This window comes from Neolamprologus multifasciatus, chromosome 15 (assembly GCF_963576455.1).
Source record: "Neolamprologus multifasciatus chromosome 15, fNeoMul1.2, whole genome shotgun sequence".
Classification (NCBI taxonomy): Eukaryota; Metazoa; Chordata; class Actinopteri; order Cichliformes; family Cichlidae; genus Neolamprologus; species Neolamprologus multifasciatus.
The window spans coordinates 22,435,211-22,457,430 of record NC_140453.1 but is presented as its reverse complement, the minus strand read 5'-3'; the positions used below and the strand labels follow the sequence as shown (position 1 = coordinate 22,457,430).

The window sequence follows — 22,220 nt, the reverse complement described above, 5'->3', positions numbered from 1 at the left end:
AGCAAATGCAAATGTGCCAGGCCTCAAGGATAATGGGTGGTTTGCACAACAAAAGCTGGAGGAGAAACGAGCTGTGAAAATCTCAGCAGGGGTGATCAACACCTCGGGACTTGCACCAGAAAATAAAAAAGCCAGTATTTCTAGGAGGTGTTGGGTTGAGGGAAGTTACGCAAATTTGCGCAGGTTTAGTAAATCTAGTGCTAGAGGCCGTTGGGCCTGTCAATCAAATCATGAGACAGAGTCTGTAGGAGAGCATGCGTGTGGTTGGCTGAGAGTGTTTGGGTGGTGGGTGTTAGAGAGTGTGCCTTTGGTCTATGCAGGGAAAAGGATCATGAAAAGGTGAAGAGAGAGCCAATTGTTGTTTTGATTCTGGAGAGAGCGTTTTCCCTGTTGTTTTGGCATTGGCTACAGTCCGCAGTTGACTGTGTTACTGTTCCTAATAAACAGCCGGTAAACGGAATACCTAATACCGTCTTCTGTTGGAGGGACACTACAATATTAATTAAAATAAAGCTGGTAACATCAGTAAAATCCATTAGTGTGAAAAACATATAGGCATAGTATATGTGGGTACAGTGAATGCTAAAAATAGCTTTATTTAGCGTGTTGCGAGGTAGTCTGTGGACAACATGATGGCATCAGTGTATAATTTAGACAGGGACACTAAGAGGCCTTGGTGTACCTGCAAAGTTTGTCTCTCAGCTCCCAGTTGTGCACCAGAGTTAGTGGACAAAGAAACAAACACACATCACAGATGCTGTGAATTATAGGAAGGTGTATTATACTGACCGACTGGCCTCAAATGTCCATGAATGAGTCATGTGGTCTTTGTTAGAGACTAAAACCACAGGCCTGCTGCTCTTCTACCTACATTCTCACACACTTTGAATCGACCTTAGTTAATCTAACCAGTGCACACAAAAACACACCCAAACTTACTCTTGGAACTGATAATATCAGCTTTCAATAATTAGAAATAGTCATTTCTAATTATTGTCTTGACACAGCTGTTTATTGTTATGCTATTTAAAACAAAACAAAACATACTATTCCAAGTTTCCAAAGAGGGGGATTGTGTTTGAGTTTCTCACGCAAGTTAAAACTAACATCAGTGTGTTCACACCTCATGATTATTTTGTCCATTTGTGGGTAACACCTCCAGAGCTCTGCTGTTGTTTTGACCAAATTCATAACGAAAGACCTCCCACGCAAAAATTATTTGAGGATAACTGGTGTCATATGGCTAAAAATTGTTCTTTCCCAGCTGCTAAACAAGTAAAATGTTTACAACCTGGACATAAAGATGGGCTCAACTGTTCAATTTCCACCTGTTTATGTCTACTGTTAACATGAATTCTGCTGTCTAATAAACACAGAATAAATAATATAAGTTTTATTTAAAAGCACATTTCACACTGCATTATATAATGTACGTGGAGTAGTGGGCTTTAGGATAAAATGCACGAGGCTATCATTTAACTGTGTGTGTTTCCGCTGCACAAAGAATAACCAAACAATTTCTAATATCATACATCCATTTTTAGGGTCTGGAGATAAGAAAATTATACAAATAATAATAAATAATAATCATGACCAGAAGACAAAAATAGCTGGAGTGTTTATGGTAATAATGACCTCATTGACCTCAATGACCTTTTTTTTCTCTTTACATATGCCTAATGGTCTAATATGATCCACCCACACACAAAAAACCCCAGTGAAGTCATGCTTTGGTGGAACATACTTATGTCTACATTTATATCTATGACACTTGAGTACATGCCATTTCAGAGTCAAGAGTGAGAGAACGGCAGACAAGAAAAGACAGAATAAAGCACAATGGCTGGATTAAAACTGGCTAACATTTATGTGTTTGTGATACTAATGCTGCCATTAGCAGGTAAGGAAACATTTAACATATCTTTAAAAAAAATATGAGTCTGTTTTTTAGTTTTTAGCTTTTTTTAGTTCAAATTTTGCATTAGTGACAAGATTTCTATGTACCATTATCCTAGTGATGCCATTTTTTTTTACAAAAAACAGATCTTTAACAGAATTAATCAGACAGACTGTTTTTTAGTCAAAAAGAATCTCACAGCTGAGTGTTTTGGTCTTTGCGCCTCAGTCAATTCAGATCAGAAGAAGCAGTTATGCATCTGTCTGTATTAACAGCGGGTATGGCCTTCGAAACTGTTTGCACGTTGAATGGTCTGAAACGTTACAATAATAAGACAGCATCACGATAAGGAAATTTAAAGCTAAGTCTACAGCAGGGGTGTCAAACATAAGAACTGACCCACCACAGACTCCAATCTGTCCCACTGGATGGCTTTGGAAAATGTAAAGGAAGGCATACAGAAGGCCTTTTGGACTTTTAACTGTATTAGTTCTGCGTCTTTTCATACTGATAAAGACCTTTCCCCATTGCCATTCATACTACACTGAATAAATAAGACATAGTTGAACAATGAAATGACAGAAAGTTTCCATTTTTCACAATCTACTATAGAAATTTCTGTGAAGTCTGACGATGAGCTAACAGAACTTTTTCCTTTAATTTTATATTATTTCTTAAACCTTAAGCTCAAAGAGTCATGCTGACAGCCCTCTTTCATTTACAATAGCAGCATTACTTTATCATGTGGAAAAACAGATGTATTGTTATATATATTAAATATATATCAGTGTTTAAATGTGTAGTTAAACTTCTTTACACTTACACAAAGGCTACAGTGGTCCCTTGTTTATCGCGGGAGTTATGTTCTAAAAATAACCCGCGATAGGGGAAATCCGCAAAGTAGCCAAATTTAACTTTTACAGTTATTATAGATGTTTTAAGGCTGTAAAACCCCTCACTACACACTTCATACACTTTTCTCAGACAGGCATGAACATTTTCACATTTCTCTCTTGTTTAAACACTCTCAAAGTTCAAACCTTCGTAGAAAAATAAGTCCAGTATTATAGAATGAAACCAAAGATCAAACCCTGTTTTCAGGTCCAGTACATGGGAATAGAGCAGCTGCGAGAGAATTCATCATTAATGAATCAATGGTACAGAAGTAGACGAAGCAAGAAGAACGAGTTGAGTAAAGTTTGACTTATGTCACTGCTTATGTCACGCCTTATAACCCGGTGTGTCTTATGGTCTGAAAAATACGGTAATTTTTAGCTTCCTTTAGCATGTCCAGAAGTCCAACTTATTGTGTGATGGTTAGCATCTTCCTCTGCCTTTTGGGTGCTACCGCAGGTGTCTTTGACGGTGCAAAACATTTTGTCGACATTGTTGTGTTTGTTGGGGAGGAAACTTACAAACATACAGTACAGCACTTCAGAGTCTCACTGCCAGCGATCGAAGATTTATGTAAATTTGACAAGCTGAATGCATTCTGTGCTGGACAGGAGACACGGCATGGAGGATGGTCTACAGATAATGGTCTACAGCCAATCAGGACGCAGAACACAATGCGATGTAAAAAAAAAAAAAAAAAAAGCATGCAAAATTGCACCAAAAAAATCCGCGAAATAATGAGGCCGCAAAAGGTGAAGTGAGGGACCACTGTAATTTCACTGGTCTGGTCCACTTAAGATCAAAGTGGGCTGTATGTGGTCAACCATTTCAAATGAGTTTGACATTGTTGGTCTCCAGAGTAAAAGTACAGAAACTTTTACAGGTAGTGATGTGAGACAGGAATCGAATGCCAGGTTTTGTATGCCAGAACTTCTAATCTAATGAAGAATGAAGACAAGAGTTTTATGTTTGTATGTTTTTTATTTGTTTGTTTTGCTTTGCTTTTCTCTTTTCTTCAGCACCAGGAACTCACTCCTACCTGTCTGTTAGGATTGGAAATGAAATCACGTTGGCTTGTCAAAACAGAGAAGACTTTAATAAAAGCTGTAACAGTACTACCTGGCTATTTGGTGCTTCCCGAAGTTTCATAACAGTGCCACTGTTTGAACATGGGAAGATTCACAGTGACGCCAGATCTAAGTCAGGCAGACTGAGTGTCACAGAAAACTGTTCTCTGGTTATAAAGAACGTCACATCACTGGATGACGGTCGTTACAACTGCAGACAGTTCATATCAGGAAAACAAGTTTCAGCCTATATGGTTTTTCTGTCTGTTTTTAACAGTGAGTATTTCTATCATAATATTTTTGCCTTGAACTGTTTCAAACATTACAATAATTACAATTAGAGGAAGGTCATTAACTCTAAAGTGACTGATAAAGGCTACTTTTGGCTTCTCTCGTATTCACAAAAGGTCACCGCAGGAGACAATTCGTATTTGATTTGGCAGATTTAAAGCCAGATGATCTTGAACCACCAATCTTTCACTTATTAAGCAAATGTGTAAATCCAACCTTTATTTAATTATGTGTGATTTACACACAAACATATAAAGATTTATAGATTCTAATAGCTTCATAAACAGGAAACAAAAACTCAGAGGAGAATCTAATACATTGTTTTAAATTATGCTTTACCTATAATGCTGTATGTTTTTGTCATAATAACTTTCTTCTTCTGTCTTCTTCAAACTTATTAAATAATCATTTTAATTAAAGTACCCAGAATGAACTTTGTTTTTCTTTGTTTTTTATCAGCAGCAGGAATCCCACCATCCAATTTCACCAACAACGTGAGACATGAAGGTGAAGTGCCTTTGTTTTGTGCAAGTAGTGCAGCATTACTATTGCTTATCTATGAGCAGAAATTCAGAGCTGTAGGAGGGGCCTTGAAATTGAGGGTGATAAAGTGTGTGTGTGTGTGTGTGTGTGTGTGTGTGTGTGTGTGTGTGTGTGTGTGTGTGTCAGTCACAAACACAGGTGAGCAAATTATGAAACCATAAAAGAAGAAAAAACATTTAAAAGTATACCAGTCTTTCAACTACAAGGTTTCTCAAGACACAACAGTGAAAATATACAATAAATCTATTTGTGCATAGCTGACAAGAAAACTTTTATATATATATAAAAAGTTTATATAGTTAAGTTTAAATAAGTTTATATAGTTCACTAAATTGAAAATTAAAAAACTGAAACTAAATGTAAAAAACATTAAAGTGAACTAACTAAAAAATGTTTTAAAAAGTGTGCAAAATGTCTTGGAGGACATTTAGCTGGGAATACGTATTGGCGGATAGGTCATTTTGAAAAAACAAAACAAAAAACAACCCCCCCCCCGCCCCCCCAAATCAAAACAGCTAAATCACATACTTTAGAGAAAAAATAAGAAGAGTAGTTTTGTGTAAAGAGTTTAAATACCTTTATCAATTTTGCATTTGGCAGGGGGTCCTTGATGTCTGCCTTTTGCATTTCCCATTTCCTATAAATATCACTTGCACTGTCAAAATGCAGCAGACTTTAATGCTAGATGTAACAGTAAAACCTGGACCTTTCTTGGTTGAGTAAGTAATACATCAGCGACACTGTCACTGGATCAAATCACTGGATGACAGTGATTACCGCTGCAGGGAGTTTTTATCAGGAAAACAAGTTTCAGACTCTGGGGTTCTCCTGTCTGTTTCTAACAGTTAGTGTTTCTATAGTGATGTGTGAACCTTCAAACATTACAGTAATTATGATTAGAGTGAGGAAGTTAAGTGTAAAGCCACTGATAAAGATTACTTTTGACACTCCTTGTGTCACTACAGGGGTCACCACAGCTGGTAGCTCAACATATTTGATTTGGCAGATTTTAATACCAGATTCCATCCTGATGCAACCCCCTCTGATCTACAACCAAAGATCTTTCCCTTTTTATGCAAATGTCTAAACCACACTGATACAATTATGTTGTTATTACTCACAAGAATAGATTTTTTTTTTTTAAATTAAGAGCCTAAAAACAGGAGACAGAAAATGAGATTGAAGAATATTTGTTTAAATTTTCAGTTTTGGACCCTGATGCTTGACCTATGATACTGTATGTGTTTATCGTTATGCATACAATGTCTTTTTTTTTCAAGCATGAACATTTCCAAATTTGAATCTAAACTTCTGCTCACTTTTGTGAGCAAAATGTGAACAGTTGACCCATACATAAATATGTATGTATCAAATATATTTATACATAAATATGTATAAAGTTATGGTGCAGAGATATATGTGTGAGTACACACACACACACACACAAAAAAAAACAGTTTTGTCTGGTTTAATTATATCTGCATATTCCTAGATTGTAAAACTAAATATCAGATATTTTATTTTTCTGGTATTCTTGACATCTTTTAGCAAACGACTCAGCAAGCACAAGTATAACAGCATCATCAACAACTACAGCAAAACCCAAATCAGAAGGATCTATATCAAGCGCAACAACTACTACAAGGACAACAGCAGTTGTAACAACATCACCCTCAACAACAGTCATCAACAGTAAAACAAATATAACAACAACCAAAACTAAATCACCCATGAGAACAACCTTTACTAAATCAGTTACAACAACAACCACAGTTGTTGAATCCCCGACGACAAAAAATACAACTACATCGATTGTAATAAGAACCAAAGCTATATCCCTGGGGACAAGAACAACAACTACATCAAATACAACAGTGACCACAATTAAATCACCTACGAAAACAACCACATTTAATTCAACTACAACAATAACCTCAACAAAATCACACACAACAAGAAACACGACAGAATCAACTACAGCAACAACTACAATTAAATCTGCTCGAGCAGCTCAAGAATCCCCAAATGCAGGTCAGTACAGTTTTTCAAATCCTGTCAACATACTGAGCTCTGGTTCATAATAATGTCATGTTTCATTGTTTCAATTATGAACTTTACAGTTCAGTCCAACATCATGCTGATCGTTGTAGCCGGTGGGTTTGCAGTACTCTTTATAATGATGGCAATCGTCATATGGAAAATAAGTAAACGTAAGAATGGTATATTAACAATTTATAAATAAAAATTTTTCACAAGTCAGTCAGTATTGAACTGAAATGTGTCCTTTTCTATGTTTTTAGTGAAAAAATCACAGACAAGTGGCAACATTGTGAGTTTTCCCTAATTACCCTAATTATCAAATTAAATAATTAGGGTTTTAAAGAATAATGACAACTTTTGTGAATTCTTTTATTTTCTCTATCCATCATTTTAGTAATAAACTTAAACTAAACTTTGTTTGTCCAGGAAATGAGAACAGACAACTGCCATGTACCAGGAACCAGCCAAGAAAGGGTGAGATTATGCACCAGTGCAAATTCATACTTGTTTCATATTTTATGAGTACAAGTATTTTTTTACTTGGGTGACAGAGCACATGTATTTCTTTCTGTAAGTGTGTTTATTTGTTACATTTCTTACTCTTATTTCACAGGTTCACAGTAAACGTCAGGAAGGTGATGTGGCGACCAACAGGAGAGTCAGAGTTTCCTACGCCTCTTCTGCAGCTTCCAGTGATAGCAGCAGCATCTACGCCACCATGAAAAGAATCTAATGGTCCAGAATTCAAATGAAAAAAACTAGTAAATGAAATTTACATTAAGCGAGATTTTCTGCATATCTGCTATGTTTTTTACACAACAGTTATATATTCCAGATATTTTGACCCCTGTTTTTTCAGTGTTTTTTTCCTATCTTACATTACATAAATACCATACATACATATCGTTTGATAATCAGTCTTTAGCTTTTCATATTCACATCTTAACATTTGCACTGACCTTTTTCATATTTAAGCATTCATAATTATTTGTTATAGTTACAAGTATTAGTAGTATTACATAGTAAGATTCAATTTTCAGTAGTATATATTATTTAATATTTAGTAATAGTCAATATCATGCCTGAAATTTATTATATAACCTTCATAATTTCTTTATTGTCTAGTTTTATCTAATTAACAATCTAAAAGTACATTTTCATTTCCATTAAAATGTGGTTAATTCTTTTTTTAAACATCAACCAAAATGTTTTTTTAATTTATTTTATATTTTTCAGATTTACGAATAGATTAAATACAGTAATAGTAGTAGCTGTAATACTGTGACATCAAGAGTTACGACCAACATAATCTTAATGAAGTATACATTTGTAAAATTTCTTTGAGGTATTGCAGTATATTGTATTTTTTAATAGTAGTAGTATGCAGTTATATACAATCAATATGCGAATGCTTTCAGGTGCATCTTTTTATTTTTAAGATTAATTCACATAGTTGCCATTTAATCTCACTTTGTCACAGGTTTATGCTGTGACTTTCGTACATGAAGTCATAATCTCTCATGTATCAAAAATATTAATCAATAATGTTTTGTGGATGATTTGTTTATTTTTATTTGTTAAAACAAAAACATAAACTGTGTTTTTGGTTATGATGTTCTTTCTGAGTTTAATAAAGCATTTTAATGATCAGGGTTTTTTTTCAAATAAACACAGATATTGAAATCAATGATTTTCACATACAAGGTCTTGAATAATCAGGCCCAATGTAAATACCTCATAGAATCTTAGAACCCAGTAGACCGCTTCACTCTAAAACTGCAGGCTTCTTGTGGGTCTTAGAGTATTTAAAATTAGAATGGGTGGCAAAGCCTTCATCCTTCAGGCTCCTCTTCCGTGGAACTAGCTTTCAATTTGATTTTGGAGGCAAAAACTATCTCTGCTTTTAAGATTAGGCTTAAAACTTTCCTTTTTGACAAAGCATGTAGTTAGGGCTGGATCAGGTGACCCTGAATCCTCCCTTTGTTATGTTGGAATAGGTGTAGGCTGCTGGGGGATTCCTGTAATGCAATGAATATTTCTTCTTCAGTCACCTTTTCCACTCATTATGTGTTGATACACCTCTCTGTATTTAATCATTGGTTATTATTAATCTCTGCTTTCTTCCACAACATGTCTTTTGTCCTATCTTCTTCTCATGAGCCCAACCAGTTACAGCAGAGCCTGGTTCTGCTGGAGGCTTCTTCCTGTGTCTACAGAGAATAAATGTCATATTTTTTTGTAATAATGTGGAAGAGGGAATAACAAGCAGATATATTTCATTATAAAATCTTTAACAGTATATGCTCCGCTAGATTTAGTCAATAAATTTTATAAAGAGACCGTATAGATCTGACTGATCTGATGCTGAAATAATAATCACTGCAATACGCAAAATAAGTTCAGAACCAAACTGTAATCACAAAATCAAGATAGAACACACGTTGTTCTGGGTGAACAATGTTAACAATTCAATACTCAATTCAGTTTCACACAGCTGCATTTATATGTTGCCAACTCCTTTTATATATTATGTAAGTTTGGATATAACACAGTTTAGATTTGCAGAAGTGTAAATCTATGCTGACTAGGGCTGCCACAAACGATTATTTTGATAGTTGACTAGTCACCGATTATTTTTGCAATTAGTCGACTAATCAGATCCAGTGGTGTGTCTAGAAAAATTTTGTTGGGGGGGCCAGGTAGGGGCACAGATTTGGAGAAGGGTGGCAGATGTAATTGGCAGATAATGTTAAAAACAATTCTACCAACCGTTAACCATAATTCAATAACCCTATAAACCTAATAATCGAATGCGCTTTTAACTCTTATTCAATTCAATTCAATTTTATTTATATAGCGCCAAATCACAACAAATGTCGCCTCAAGGCGCTTCATAGATACAGAGAAAAGCCCAACAATCATATGACCCCCTATGAGCAAGCACTTTGGCGACAGTGGGAAGGAAAAACTCCCTTTTAACAGGAAGAAACCTCCGGCAGAACCAGGCTCAGGGAGGGGCGGCCATCTGCTGCGACCGGTTGGGGTGAGAGAAGGAAGGCAGGATAAAAGACATGCTGTGGAAGAGAGACAGAGGTTAATAACAGATATGATTCAATACAGAGAGGTCTGTTAATACATAGTGAGCAAGAAAGGTGACTGGAAAGGAAAAACTCAATGCATCATGGGAATCCCCCGGCAGCCTACATCTATTGCAGCATAACTAAGGGAGGATTCAGGGTCACCTGGTCCAGCCCTAACTATATGCTTTAGAAAAAAGGAAAGTTTTAAGCCTAATCTTAAAAGTAGAGATAGTGTCTGTCTCCCGAATCCAAACTGGAAGCTGGTTCCACAGAAGAGGGGCCTGAAAACTGAAGGCTCTCCCTCCCATTCTACTTTTAAATACTCTAGGAACAACAAGTAGGCCTGCAGAGCGAGAGCGAACTGCTCTAATAGGGTAATATGGTACTACAAGGTCATTAAGATAAGATGGGGCCTGATTATTTAAGACCTTGTATGTGAGGAGCAGGATTTTGAATTCAATTCTGGATTTAACAGGAAGCCAATGAAGGGAAGCCAAAACAGGAGAAATATGCTCTCTCTTTCTAGTCCCTGTCAGTACTCTTGCTGCAGCATTTTGGATTAACTGAAGGCTTTTCAGTGAGTTTTTTGGACATCCTGATAATAATGAATTGCAGTAGTCCAGCCTGGAAGTAATAAATGCATGAACTAGTTTTTCAGCGTCACTCTGAGACAGGATATTTCTAATTTTAGAGATGTTGCGCAAATGGAAGAACGCAGTCTTACATATTTGTTTAATATGTGCGTTGAAGGACATATCCTGGTCAAAAATGACTCCAAGGTTCCTCACAGTGTTACTGGAGGCCAAGGTAATGCCATCCAGAGTAAGAATCTGGTTAGATACCATATTTCTGAGCTTTTCAGCGCCGAGTACAATGACCTCAGTTTTATCTGAGTTAAGAAGCAGAAAGTTAGTGGCCATCCAAGTCTTTATGTCTTTAAGACATTCCTGCAGTTTAACTAGTTGGTGTGTGTTATCTGGCTTCATGGACAGATAGAGCTGGGTGTCATCTGCATAGCAGTGAAAATGTATGCTATGTCTTCTAATGATGCTGCCTAGGGGAAGCATGTATAATGTAAACAGAATTGGTCCTAGCACTGAACCCTGTGGAACTCCATAATTAACCTCAATGTGTGAAGAGGACTCTCCATTTACATGCACAAATTGGAGTCTATTAGATAGATATGATACAAACCACTGCAGTGCAATACCTGTAATACCTACAGCATGTTCTAATCGCTCTAATAGGATATTATGGTCAACAGTATCGAATGCTGCACTAAGGTCAAGAAGGACAAGCACAGAGATGAGTCCACTGTCAGAGGCCATAAGAAGATCATTTGTAACCTTCACTAAAGCTGTTTCTGTGCTGTGATGAGCTCTGAAACCTGACTGAAACTCTTCAAATAAACCATTCCTCTGCAGATGATCTGTTAGCTGTTTGACAACTACTCTTTCAAGGATTTTTGATATGAAAGGAAGGTTGGAGATTGGCCTATAATTAGCTAAGACTGCTGGGTCTAGAGATGGCTTTTTGAGTAAAGGTTTAACTGCAGCCACCTTGAAGGCCTGTGGTACATAGCCGATTATTAGAGATAGGTTGATCATATATAAGATCGAAGAATTAATCAATGGCAGGACTTCTTTGAGCAGTTTTGTAGGAATGGGGTCTAAAAGACACGTTGATGGTTTGGAGGAAGTAATTATTGAAGTTAACTCAGAAAGATCGATTGGAGAAAAAGAGTCTAACTTAACATCAATGGTACTAAGAGTAACTGTAGATAATATTACATCTGTGGGATGATTATTGGTAATTTTTTCTCTAATGATAAAAATTTTATTTGTGAAGAAGTTCATGAAGTCATCACTAGTTAACGTTAAAGGGATGGTTGGCTCAAAAGAGCTCTGACTTTTTGTCAGCCTGGCTACAGTGCTGAAGAGAAACCTGGGGTTGTTCTTATTTTCTTCAATCAGTGATGAGTAGTAAGCTGTTCTGGCTTTGCGGAGGGCTTTCTTATAAAGCAACAAACTATTTCTCCAGGCTAAATGATGATCCTCTAAATTTGTGACACGACATTTCCTCTCCAGATTACGAGTCATCTGCTTTAGGGTACGTGTTTGAGAATTATACCACGGGGTCAGGTACTTCTGATTAGAAACCTTAGTTTTCACTGGAGCTACAGTATCCAGAGTCGTACGTAGTGAGGAGGTGAAATTATTAACAAGATAATCGACCTCTGTTGGGGTAGCGTTCAGATAGCTGCTCTGCTCTGTGTTGGTACAGGGCATTGACGATGATAACAGTGGCTGGATTATATTCTTAAACTTAGTTACAGCGCTTTCAGAAAGACATCTACTTTGATAAAGTCCACTCTCCACTGCTGCGTAATCAATTATTGTAAATGTAAATGTTATCAAGAAATGATCAGACAGGAGAGGGTTTTCAGGAAACACTGTTAAATGTTCAGTTTCTATGCCATATGTTAAAACAAGATCTAGAGTGTGATTAAAGTGGTGGGTGGGTTCTTTTACATTTTGAGAGAAACCAATTGAGTCTAACAACAGATTAAATGCCATGTTGAGGCTGTCATTTTTAGAATCAACATGGATGTTAAAATCACCCACAATAATTATTTTATCTGAGCTCAGAACTAAATCAGATATAAAGTCTGAGAAATCAGACAGAAACTCTGTGTAAGGCCCAGGTGGACGATAGATGATAACAAGTAAGACTGGTTTCTGAGTTCCACTGCTGGGGTGGACAATGTTAAGCATCAGGCTTTCAAATGAATTAAAAGTCTGTCTTGGTCTTTCATTAATTAATAGACCGGTGTGAAAAATTGCTGCCACACCGCCCCCTCGACCTGTGCTTCAAGATTTCTGGTAGTTAGAATGACTCGGGGGTGTTGATTCATTTAAACTAACATAATCATCCTGCTGCAACCAGGTTTCTGTAAGGCAGAGTAAATCAATTTGTTGATCATTTATTAACTCATGTACTAACAGAGACTTGGAGGAGAGAGACCTAATATTTAATAATCCACACTTCACTGTTTTACTCTTTGGTTCAGATGTGGATACTGTATTATTCTTTCTTTGTAAATGTTTAAGTTGTTTGTTGCTGGTTTTTAGTTTGTTTTTTGTCTTTTTGGAAGCAGACACAGTCTCTATGGAGATGGGTTTTTGGGGGGGGTAGCAGGAGGAGAGAAGCTGCAGAGAGGCGTGTAAGACTGCAACTCTGCTTCCTGGTCCCAACTCTGGATAGTCATATTTTGAGGGGTTTAATAAATTTGTCGATATTTCTAGAAATGAGAGCTGCTCCATCCAAAGTGGGATGGATGCCATCTCTCCTAACAAGACCAGGTTTCCTCCAGAAGGTTTGCCAATTATCTATGAAGCCCACATCGTTTCTGGGACACCACTCAGACAGCCAGCAATTTAAGGAGAACATGCGGCTAAACATGTCACTCCTGGTCTGATTGGGGAGGGGGCCAGAGAAAACTACAGAGTCCGACATTGTTTTGGCAAAGTTGCACACCGATTCAATATTGATTTTAGTGACCTCCGATTGGCGTAACCGGGTGTCATTACTGCCGACGTGAATTATGATTTTACTAAATTTACGTTTACCCTTAGCCAGCAGTTTTAAATTTCCTTCAATGTCGCCCGCTCTGGCCCCTGGAAGACAATTGACTATGGTTGCCGGTGTCTCTAGCTTCACATGTCTGAGAACAGAATCACCAATTACCAGAGTTTGGCCCCCAGCGGGTGTGTCACCGAGTGGGGAAAAAAAAAAACTCTTATTAGAATGAGATCTTAACCACTATGGTACAAAGTTGTTAGATACTGCGTTGATAAAGTACAAGAGATACAATCAGTCAGTGTTTATTCAGCAGTCAAGGACATCAATATTTGCATAGTATTTTTACTGACATGTAGTGCACATATGTTTTGGGCAAAAACATTTTTGAATATTAAAATACGAACATTTTTAACATACAATTGGCAAATTAGCCAATGCCAATGCAAAACCAATGCCTATTAAAAAAAGAAGATAATCTTCTCACAAACTGGTGTTTGATTTTGAAACAGGAAAAAAGTGGGGAAACAAATGAAAAGACTAACATTTGAATGAAACCTGAAAGCAAGTAAATACTTTATATGCTGCCTTATGGTAAACTTTGGTAATATTGATGTATAAAGAACAACACTGGCTGATGATGAAATACAGTCAGCTGGCATAGTGACACTGCCAGTATTAACCTGCAGGGCTGGACTGGGACAAAAAATTGGGCATTTTCACTACAGACCGGCCCACTAGGTATTAAAGCCATAAAGAATTTGAATGAAAACAAATGCTGTTGTGACAGTGATGGACAGTCTTGTTGGTATATGTATGATTTCTATACATTTTACGTCAGATAAAAACTTTGTTCGCAAGATTCAGATAATTATTTAATAAAAGCTAGATATTTTAAATGAGAATAAGAAAGAAAAGTATTTCTTTGTGCCCCCCTCTACCTGTTAATGCCCTACCTGGCCCCCTGGCAACACTTTGCTAGACCCGCCCCTGCACAGCTATCAGCTGTCAGCTACTTAGAAAAGGATCCTGATGTTATTTGTCTCTCAGAAACAGTTCATAACTTCCCTTCAACTCATTCATGTCACCTAAAAGGTAAACCTGTTTCTCCATCACCTGTTCAGCTCTGATGATTCAGTAAGGACATCTCCTGGTTTCATCCTCATGTTTCCCTCTCACCACATATCCAAACCGACATCCTGACCAGCAGCTTTTACAGCTGTGGCTCCAGCAAACATCAGCTGATACTAGAAATTAATATTAAATAAATTCTAACAACAGCTGATCAAGCTTAAACGTGCTGCTGTTGTTTAGCGCGACATTAGCTAGTTTCCTGTTTCTGGCGCAAGGTGGGCGATAAATAAACAAGAGAGAAAAGCCTATCAGCTGATCATTGATCAGTTTCATGATTGAAGTAGCAACAGAAGAGGGAGGGTGGGGGGTGAGAGAAGAGACAGCTGTGCAGCGTAAACACACAGAATAAATCCAGCTTTGTGTCTTTTTCCATTCTAGCTAAAGTACGGACAAACTGCGTCTCTTCTCAGCTCAATACCAAACGCATAATATTTTCTCTGAATGCGGGACCATTCCATTTTTAAGGAGCCGTTGGCAACTCTACTAACTAACCTTATGAATAAAATAAAGTTCACTATCAGTAACATCATAGCAACCGAACAGCTGTATAGAAACTCCGTCATGCTAGCTCAAGCAGTATTGTAACTGACTGTAAAAAGTCAGCACAACGAAAATAAACTACACCTAAACTTGGTTTATATCTGACCCAGATAGACTGCAGGTCATAACTTCTTACCTGAAGTTCAGTTCACCTGATAGTCGGACGGCGGCTGCCTCGGGTCTCTCCTCCTCCTGCCTCCCCTTCCCTCATCCACCTGTTGCCTCTGTGGAAGCTCCGCCATAGCCACCACCAAACAACTGAGTTATTTTTACACATCGGCCAGCATCTGGCCAATCCACCACCTCTCATTGTTCATGCCGTTACAAAAAATAAAAAAAGGTCATCAGGCCACCCCGCTGGACACGCCACTGATCAGATCATGCATCCATTGGACATACAACTACAGCATATTGCACCAGCAGCATCTGCTCTTATATAACTATAATTAGCTTACAGCTTTAAGTGTTTAAGGTATGTGCAAACTAAAAATAAAGACAAGATGACAGTTCATTACATTTTAATGAAGTTTGCAGATTGTTTCGGTCAAGTTTAATAAACTCCTTGCTATCTAAAATATAGCAGGACACCGGAGTATATTCTCGAGCATCTCACACTTCTGATAATCAGTTGTCTGCTTGACGTTTATTCAGCTGTGTAAAAACTATAACTTTAATATCAGCCAAACCGATTTACTCAGGAACAAATAAAATACTAAAAAAAAAGCCAAACAATATCATTTTTAAGTTATCTAAGTGACTTATATATATTTAACCTAAGTAGCGAAAGACGACGGTGGGTTTGAAAACGATTTGCCGGGAGTCCGGTGTTCTCACAGGCTCTAGTGAGCCTTGCCCCCGGCTAGCTATCGAGCTGGTGGGTAACAAACGTCTCCAAAAACGTTGGAGCGCTTTTGAAAATATGTGGTGTCTTGATAAACTGAGCAGGTATTTGAGGTTTACACAGATACATTCTCGCCTGAAAATATGTTAAACGTTTATTTTGTGACCCAGAAAGAGTAATAAGAGTAATATTAAAACTAACTAGCTGCCGCCATTGTTGACAAATGAGCAGGGCGCTATGGATTCTGGGACACAGCTTCTTCTTCTTCGGGGTTTAACGGCAGCTGGCATCCTTGTACATGCAGTGCTGCCATCTTCTGTTTCAGTCCGTTATTACACTCTTAAATCCTACTACTTATTCCTGCGTCTTTTGGGATCTTACAAAGCCTCAAACGACGCGTCGACTATTAAATCAGTCGTCGACGATTTTAATAGTCGACGTAATCGTGACTAGTCGACTAATCGTGGCAGCCCTAATGCTGACACATAGTAAAGCATACACATATGAAGTAAAACCCCAGCAATCAAATGATGAACTATAGGCAGCACTTGGCAGAGGTAGGGAGAAAAAAAAGTTATTTTAACAAGAAGTAATCTTCAGCAGAACCAGGCTCAGGGAGTGGCCGCTATGTACCATGAAGGGAAAACGTAGAGAAAAAAGGAGAGCCAGGAGAAATACACAATCACCATCCACAATGAGAAAGGAAGAGAAAATAGGAAAATTCAGTGTGAAGTGTGAATTAATGTTTATACTGCATCAACGCAAAGGACGGAATTTGAATGAGATGAATGAAATAAACTGTGAAAGAGATCAGTTTAGTTTGCATTAGTAGCGAAAATCCCATCATATCTTTTCATAAACACTTTTTCTGAACCTCAGTGGAAAATGTCAAGGAAAGGTGTGACTCTGACAAAAATTAGAATGGATTGTTTCAGTGTAACCGAAGATGTTGGTGTGTCAGTTGACTGTCTACCCTTGGGTTAAGCCTAAATGCATAGTATTGTATTTACAATCAAAAGGTGGTTTCTATCTTCTGAATCATCTGTAGATTGTGGGTATGCTGAATGCACTAGTCAGATGCATGTCTGAATTACCCTGATTAAATGAATACAACACTGGGGATTAAGAATATCCTTACAAAGCTCCTCGTGGTGCTGCAGGTTTCTTTCGGAGTCTCAAACTGATTTTGCTTGGAATCAAGGAAACACCACCCCTTCTACCTATTTCATTAGCAGCTTGTTTTATATAAAGGATTTCTTGTTTAGAATTAATTACATCAGCCCACTGTGTCTCACAAGGGGACAGCACACAGTTTAACATTTGAAGGGTTATGGATCAGGCTATCAGATGCTGATAGACGCAGTTCATTGTCTGAAACCCCAGGTGGCAGAGTAATTCGGAAGCGCTGCAGAAGGAAGGTGAAGAAGATGAAGAGTTCCATCCTGGCCAGCCTTGCTCCAGGACAAACCCTGCGACCTGAAATAGAAAACAAAAAATATGCTAGATTATATCTGTGAGTAGACTGGGTCTCGACAAGAAGTTGATTACAAACCTGCAGAAAAAACCATGATGACCAAGACCAACCATGACCAAGATATATTCACAGGATATTACACAAAACTCATATATTGTTTTTACATGCGACTTAAAAGTAAAATTGCATCTGGGACAAACGAGTTTTGGACAAAAACATTTTTAGAACTTAAAAATGCAAATAACTGATTGATGTAGACTGAAGAGTGTATAAAACATTGATTTTCATAATAATTTGGATAATCACATACTAACTGATCAGAGGAAGAATCCTTCACTCTGTTTTTTTCCACATCTGTGACGATGTTTTAGTAATCAAATCTCTGATTATGTGTTAAGCTGTAATATACAATAAACACATCATTTGTGTTCTGATATATTTTACCTTCTTAATGAAGTGACCTCTAAAGGTAATGTCCTGTGAAGTTCTGTGAGGAAGCTCCAGGACAGCTATAGCTGTTGTAGCCTCTGTGTCTCATGGATGACAGCATTGGTGAAAGGCAGCTCTGTCCTGTCTTTAAACTGGACCTGATGATCTCCCACTACACTGCTTAGCTCCTCCCGGACCTTCTCTGGGAGATGAAAGGGCTTGAAGGATGTAATAAATCTGACTTCAGTGTAACGCAAATTTTTGTTGTTTGCAAGTACTTTGAACATTTACAGGTCTTTACCCTGTATCTTTGGATACTTGGCCATAAGAAAAAGTCCCCATGTGATTGTGCGTGATAATGTTTCAGTACCACCAACAAATAAACTGATTATTGTCATCAGGAGGTTTTCATTGTGGAAATGACTGGTGGTAATTCCAGATTTCTGCGTATGAAATCAGAGGTGATTCAACAGATGATGCTTTTAACTATGAAACTGATTCACATTGCTGTGTTAAACAGATTTCTATTCACCAGTTGGGCAGAAACACGACCGGCTTAGGATAACATGTGCACATTATTGCCATTGCTCTTTAAAAAAAGAAACAATATCAGCTTTGTATAAAGTATTTGTTTCTCACCTCCAAATTGTCTTGGTGAATCAGAAAGGCATCCACAAATCCTCTGCACATCTTTGGATTGAGAGTTTCTTTCAAATGACTCACTAACTTAATCTGTTGTTCCCTATTGGCTGCAAATGCTTTTTTAAATTCATTTGGGTAAGAGAACCATTTGCCAATCCTCGGGAACATGTTATAAAGCTGTAAAAACCCAAATGTTTGTTCATTTCATAAGAAGTACTTTTTATATAATGGGATTCTTGTTCAAATTAATATGCTTGGTATAAACTTTGTAAAGGCACCTTTTTATCTTTTACAATCAGTGTGTATAAAATAGTTTAAAGGGTTCCAAAATTAACGGAACAACTGTTATGATTTTATTTTCAAAATCATATGGAAATTTCAAGTAAACTAGGACAAGCCCTTACTTTTGTGTAAGAGCAAGATGGTATAGCAAATCAGTTTAAATTTACCAAAAAAAAAAAAATCTTTGAACTTTAAATTATACCAGGACAGATGGGGTACTCAAAAGTTTGTTGTTTCTGCATGTACGATATACCAAAGATGTAAACTCGGGGTCATTGTAATCAAATCTGTTGCCATAGATCAAGGAGCAGATAACATTTGCAGTTGCATTGCTTAATAATTGGTTAACATCAAATGCTTTTCCTGCAAAGAAAGTGACAAAAAGTCAAACAACTTGCAATTTCTATCATTCATCAACTGTTCACGTTTTTATAGATTTTTAGTTATCTGGATTGTTGTAATCTGAGGAGCTTGGACAGAAAGCAACGAATTTCTCCAAGAAATGTAAAGAGGTCTCGAACTGATGGAACTTCTTTAAGATTCTTCAAGACATTTAAAACCTTTAAAATTCAGAAAAAGGTGTTAATATATATTTCTTGGATAACTACTGATAAAAAAACACATCCATGCTTATCATACATTACAGTCTGACCCTGTAAACTAGCAAGAAAGAAAACTCCTCACATTCACTAACGTCACATATATTCTCTTCAGGTCCAGCTGCAGCAGGTTCTCAATTAAAGGAAGTGGTGTGGGTCCAGGAGGCTCCTTTCCATCCTTTTGGGTGCAAAAAATGTTGGAGGAATGTAAATAGAACAGTAGAAAGACTGTCAGAGCTGCAAGTAAAACAACTGAATAAATGGACTCGAGAAAAACATGTAATGTCTCCATGGCTTAAACACAGATGAGTTTGAACTGAAAGACACGATGACTAAGGGTTATGATGAACACAATAGGAATGAGACACGGTTCAGAAAACCTAACTCATATTACTGTACTTTGGTCTGTGCTAACTGATTAGGAAACAGGGGATGATTGACACACTCACTTAGTGTTCTACATCTTAGACTGTTGTTTATTGTCATTGTATCGGTTTAGCCCAAGATGTCCATTAATGTGTCACTGTCTTTTAGTTAATTTGTATCTGTTAGTTCTTTAAGCACAAACTGGCATGTCTTTAAAAAATAACTAGTTGTTCTTTAAGAGGGACAGATGGGTCAAATGTCAGCGTGACATTTCAGGCAGGTGACATTGACACCTAAGTTTGTGAATGTGTTTACTCGAAAACAAGGCAACATAGGAGCTTCAAGTTGCTACCATAGGTGTAGCTACTAAAGATTTCAGGTGAGTGTAAATGAAAGTGACTTCGACATAAAGTTCAGAGGTCAAGTTTTCTGAAAAAATTATCAAAGCCATAACTCAAGAAGATTTTGAACTCAATACCGTAGCTGTATGTACAATAAATCATGGATGAGTTTTCTGAAAATTTTGTAGATGTCAAAAAATTACTTTTGAACAAAATGCAATAGTATTTTGAAATTTAGATCATAGGTTCAGCTCCTAAGATTTGTGGACGAGTTTGAATCTCAGTGACCTCGACTTCAAGGTTGAAAAGAAAAGTCAGAGTTTTTCTTGAAATCTTTTGAATGCAACAACTCAAGAATGAGGTGACGTAGGATTATAAAATTGATACCAGAGGTGTGCCTACTAAGAGGTTGAGGGGTAACATTGGTGGCTGCCAGTAGTTTTCAGATCATTGTTGTTGAAAATTTTTCACTGAAAATTATTTTACTGCATTTGAGTCTTGTTTCATCTCATGGCAAACCGGACATAAAATGAAAAATTTGTAAAACTCTGAAAACATTTAAGTACATTTTTAACAGTAGCAAGTGAAGTAGCTTTGTAAATGCACTAGAGTAGATTTCACAGGTATTTTCTTCATGCTACACGTCTATCTGCACGTTATTCTCAGCAGCTCTGTGTTTTATTGACTTTATTGGCAGCTCTCCGTCCATCTGAGGTGCATGAACTGTAACAACCCTTATTGTGTTACGACACCACTAGGGAAGTTGCCCTACTATTGTAGTTGTCGGGAGAGTCCTCCTAGTGTGTGTGAGTATAGTGTGGCAACCATTATATGCTGCTAGTGTGTCTGTTCCGAGAGAGACCATGCCATTGTAACAGGCTGGTGCCAGCGACTACCCATCCTCTCACATGTATGTACGGACGGAGTAGAGCCGTGGAGACCTGGCTTGTATGGTCTTATGTTGCTAATGTCAAATAAAGGTCTGTTGATCAACTTAACTGACTGGCTTCGAGTTATCCAGCTAACCGCCACACCACATTCCCACTGAACCAGTTAGCTGCTCTTTCCTCGCCAGATTGCTGTTACAGAACAGTCTGGAGAATAAGATGAGCAATATTCTTTTAGTCGTCTCAAAGGGCACACAATCAGATCTTATAGCTTTTAGAAGCTTTTCAAACTCATGTTATCTGTGTAACCCCAGTCACGAGTCTAGACAGCTTGGCACAGTGTGTAATGATTTTTATTAGCAACAAGAGCATTTTTTGACTTACATTGTTGTCACGACCACAGCTGCCGAGCTTCCTAGCTGACATCAGTACCTCACTCCGGGTCCCAGCTTCACTGTAAAAGGGGTGAGATGTGATTACACAATAACATACAGTTGTCCACCAGCCTCTCTGGCACTGCCCCTTGAGCCTGCTGCACCACCCCTCCCCTGCAGCGAAGTCAAAGACCACACCTCTGCCACAGTCTGATTTAATTGATTTATTTGTTCTGTATGACTGGTTTATTCCCTGTACTCTCTGCTCCCAAAGAGCTCGGGGCTAGAAAAAAATCAATCTGTAATGCTTCAAAATTCTGTGAAGACAAAATGCTTCATTGTTCTTGTGCTTCTTTTATCTGGAAATGTACAACCTAACCCTGATCCAGATTGCAAATGTTTGAGTACTCCCTTTGATTTTAAAGCTAGATATTATTCATTTAAATGTTAGAAGTCTTCTTCCTAAAAATAATTTTAAAAAATTGGGTGAAAACATTGGATACTGATATTCTTTTGTTATCTGACACCTGGGCTAATAAATCAATTACTGACGAAGATATTGCAGCAAAGCGTTACAATCTTTTTTGTTGTGAATGCCCAAAGTAAGGTGGTGGTGTTGCAATTTATGTTAAAAACAGATTCCACAGTACTTTTCAATCATCAGTGTCTGTTTTGGAATTTGAATTTCTTGCCCTCAAGCTCCAACTTTTCAAGGGCCATTTAATTAGTATTGTAGATTCTTATAGACCCCCCTTGGCAAATAATGAGGCTTTAATTTAGTGATAAATTGTCTATTTTAGTGTAGATTCTAATGAAATCTCTATTTTAAATGGGAGTGGTTGTCTTCTGCATCAGACAGCTTTAAATCTATGTGTGATTCATACAATCTCAAACAACTAATTTACTGCCCAACTTGTCCA

The 22,220-nt window shown here is 37.4% G+C and overlaps 1 protein-coding gene, 1 long non-coding RNA gene and 1 pseudogene across 3 annotated transcripts; 1 reads left to right on the top strand and 2 right to left on the bottom strand.

Moving 5' to 3' along the window:
* Positions 1-2,715: 2,715 nt before the first annotated feature.
* Positions 2,716-7,728, top strand: LOC146502081 (uncharacterized). Its single transcript, XM_085134253.1, has 7 exons — positions 2,716-4,134; positions 4,609-4,656; positions 6,241-6,723; positions 6,813-6,902; positions 6,993-7,021; positions 7,159-7,206; positions 7,346-7,728. Exons 1-7 carry the CDS (start codon positions 3,765-3,767, stop codon positions 7,463-7,465), a joined length of 1,188 nt encoding a protein of 395 aa, XP_084990379.1. The 5' UTR covers positions 2,716-3,764; the 3' UTR covers positions 7,466-7,728.
* A 9,518-nt stretch (positions 7,729-17,246) lies between these two features.
* LOC146502079 (uncharacterized) lies at positions 17,247-21,823 on the bottom strand. The gene is made up of 3 exons (XR_014869626.1): positions 21,311-21,823; positions 19,418-21,133; positions 17,247-17,382 (listed from the first exon to the last, which is right to left on the bottom strand). It is a non-coding gene; the product is annotated as an uncharacterized LOC146502079 (long non-coding RNA).
* LOC146502080 (cytochrome P450 2K4-like) lies at positions 17,767-19,115 on the bottom strand (annotated as a pseudogene). Its single transcript, XR_014869408.1, has 5 exons — positions 18,936-19,115; positions 18,449-18,628; positions 18,111-18,252; positions 17,825-18,011; positions 17,767-17,778 (listed from the first exon to the last, which is right to left on the bottom strand). The product of XR_014869408.1 is annotated as a cytochrome P450 2K4-like (transcript).
* Positions 21,824-22,220: the final 397 nt, after the last annotated feature.

What these genes read in the sequence shown, in the direction of transcription:
- LOC146502081 (XM_085134253.1), top strand. Translation starts at nt 3,765, where the DNA reads ATGTTTTTTATTTGTTTGTTTTGCTTTGCTTTTCTCTTTTCTTCAGCA. An exon ending in CACAGACAAGTGGCAACATT is followed by an intron (nt 7,022 to 7,158) that starts GTGAGTTTTCCC and finishes TTGTTTGTCCAG; the next exon opens with GAAATGAGAACAGACAACTG. An exon ending in CAGGAACCAGCCAAGAAAGG is followed by an intron (nt 7,207 to 7,345) that starts GTGAGATTATGC and finishes CTTATTTCACAG; the next exon opens with GTTCACAGTAAACGTCAGGA.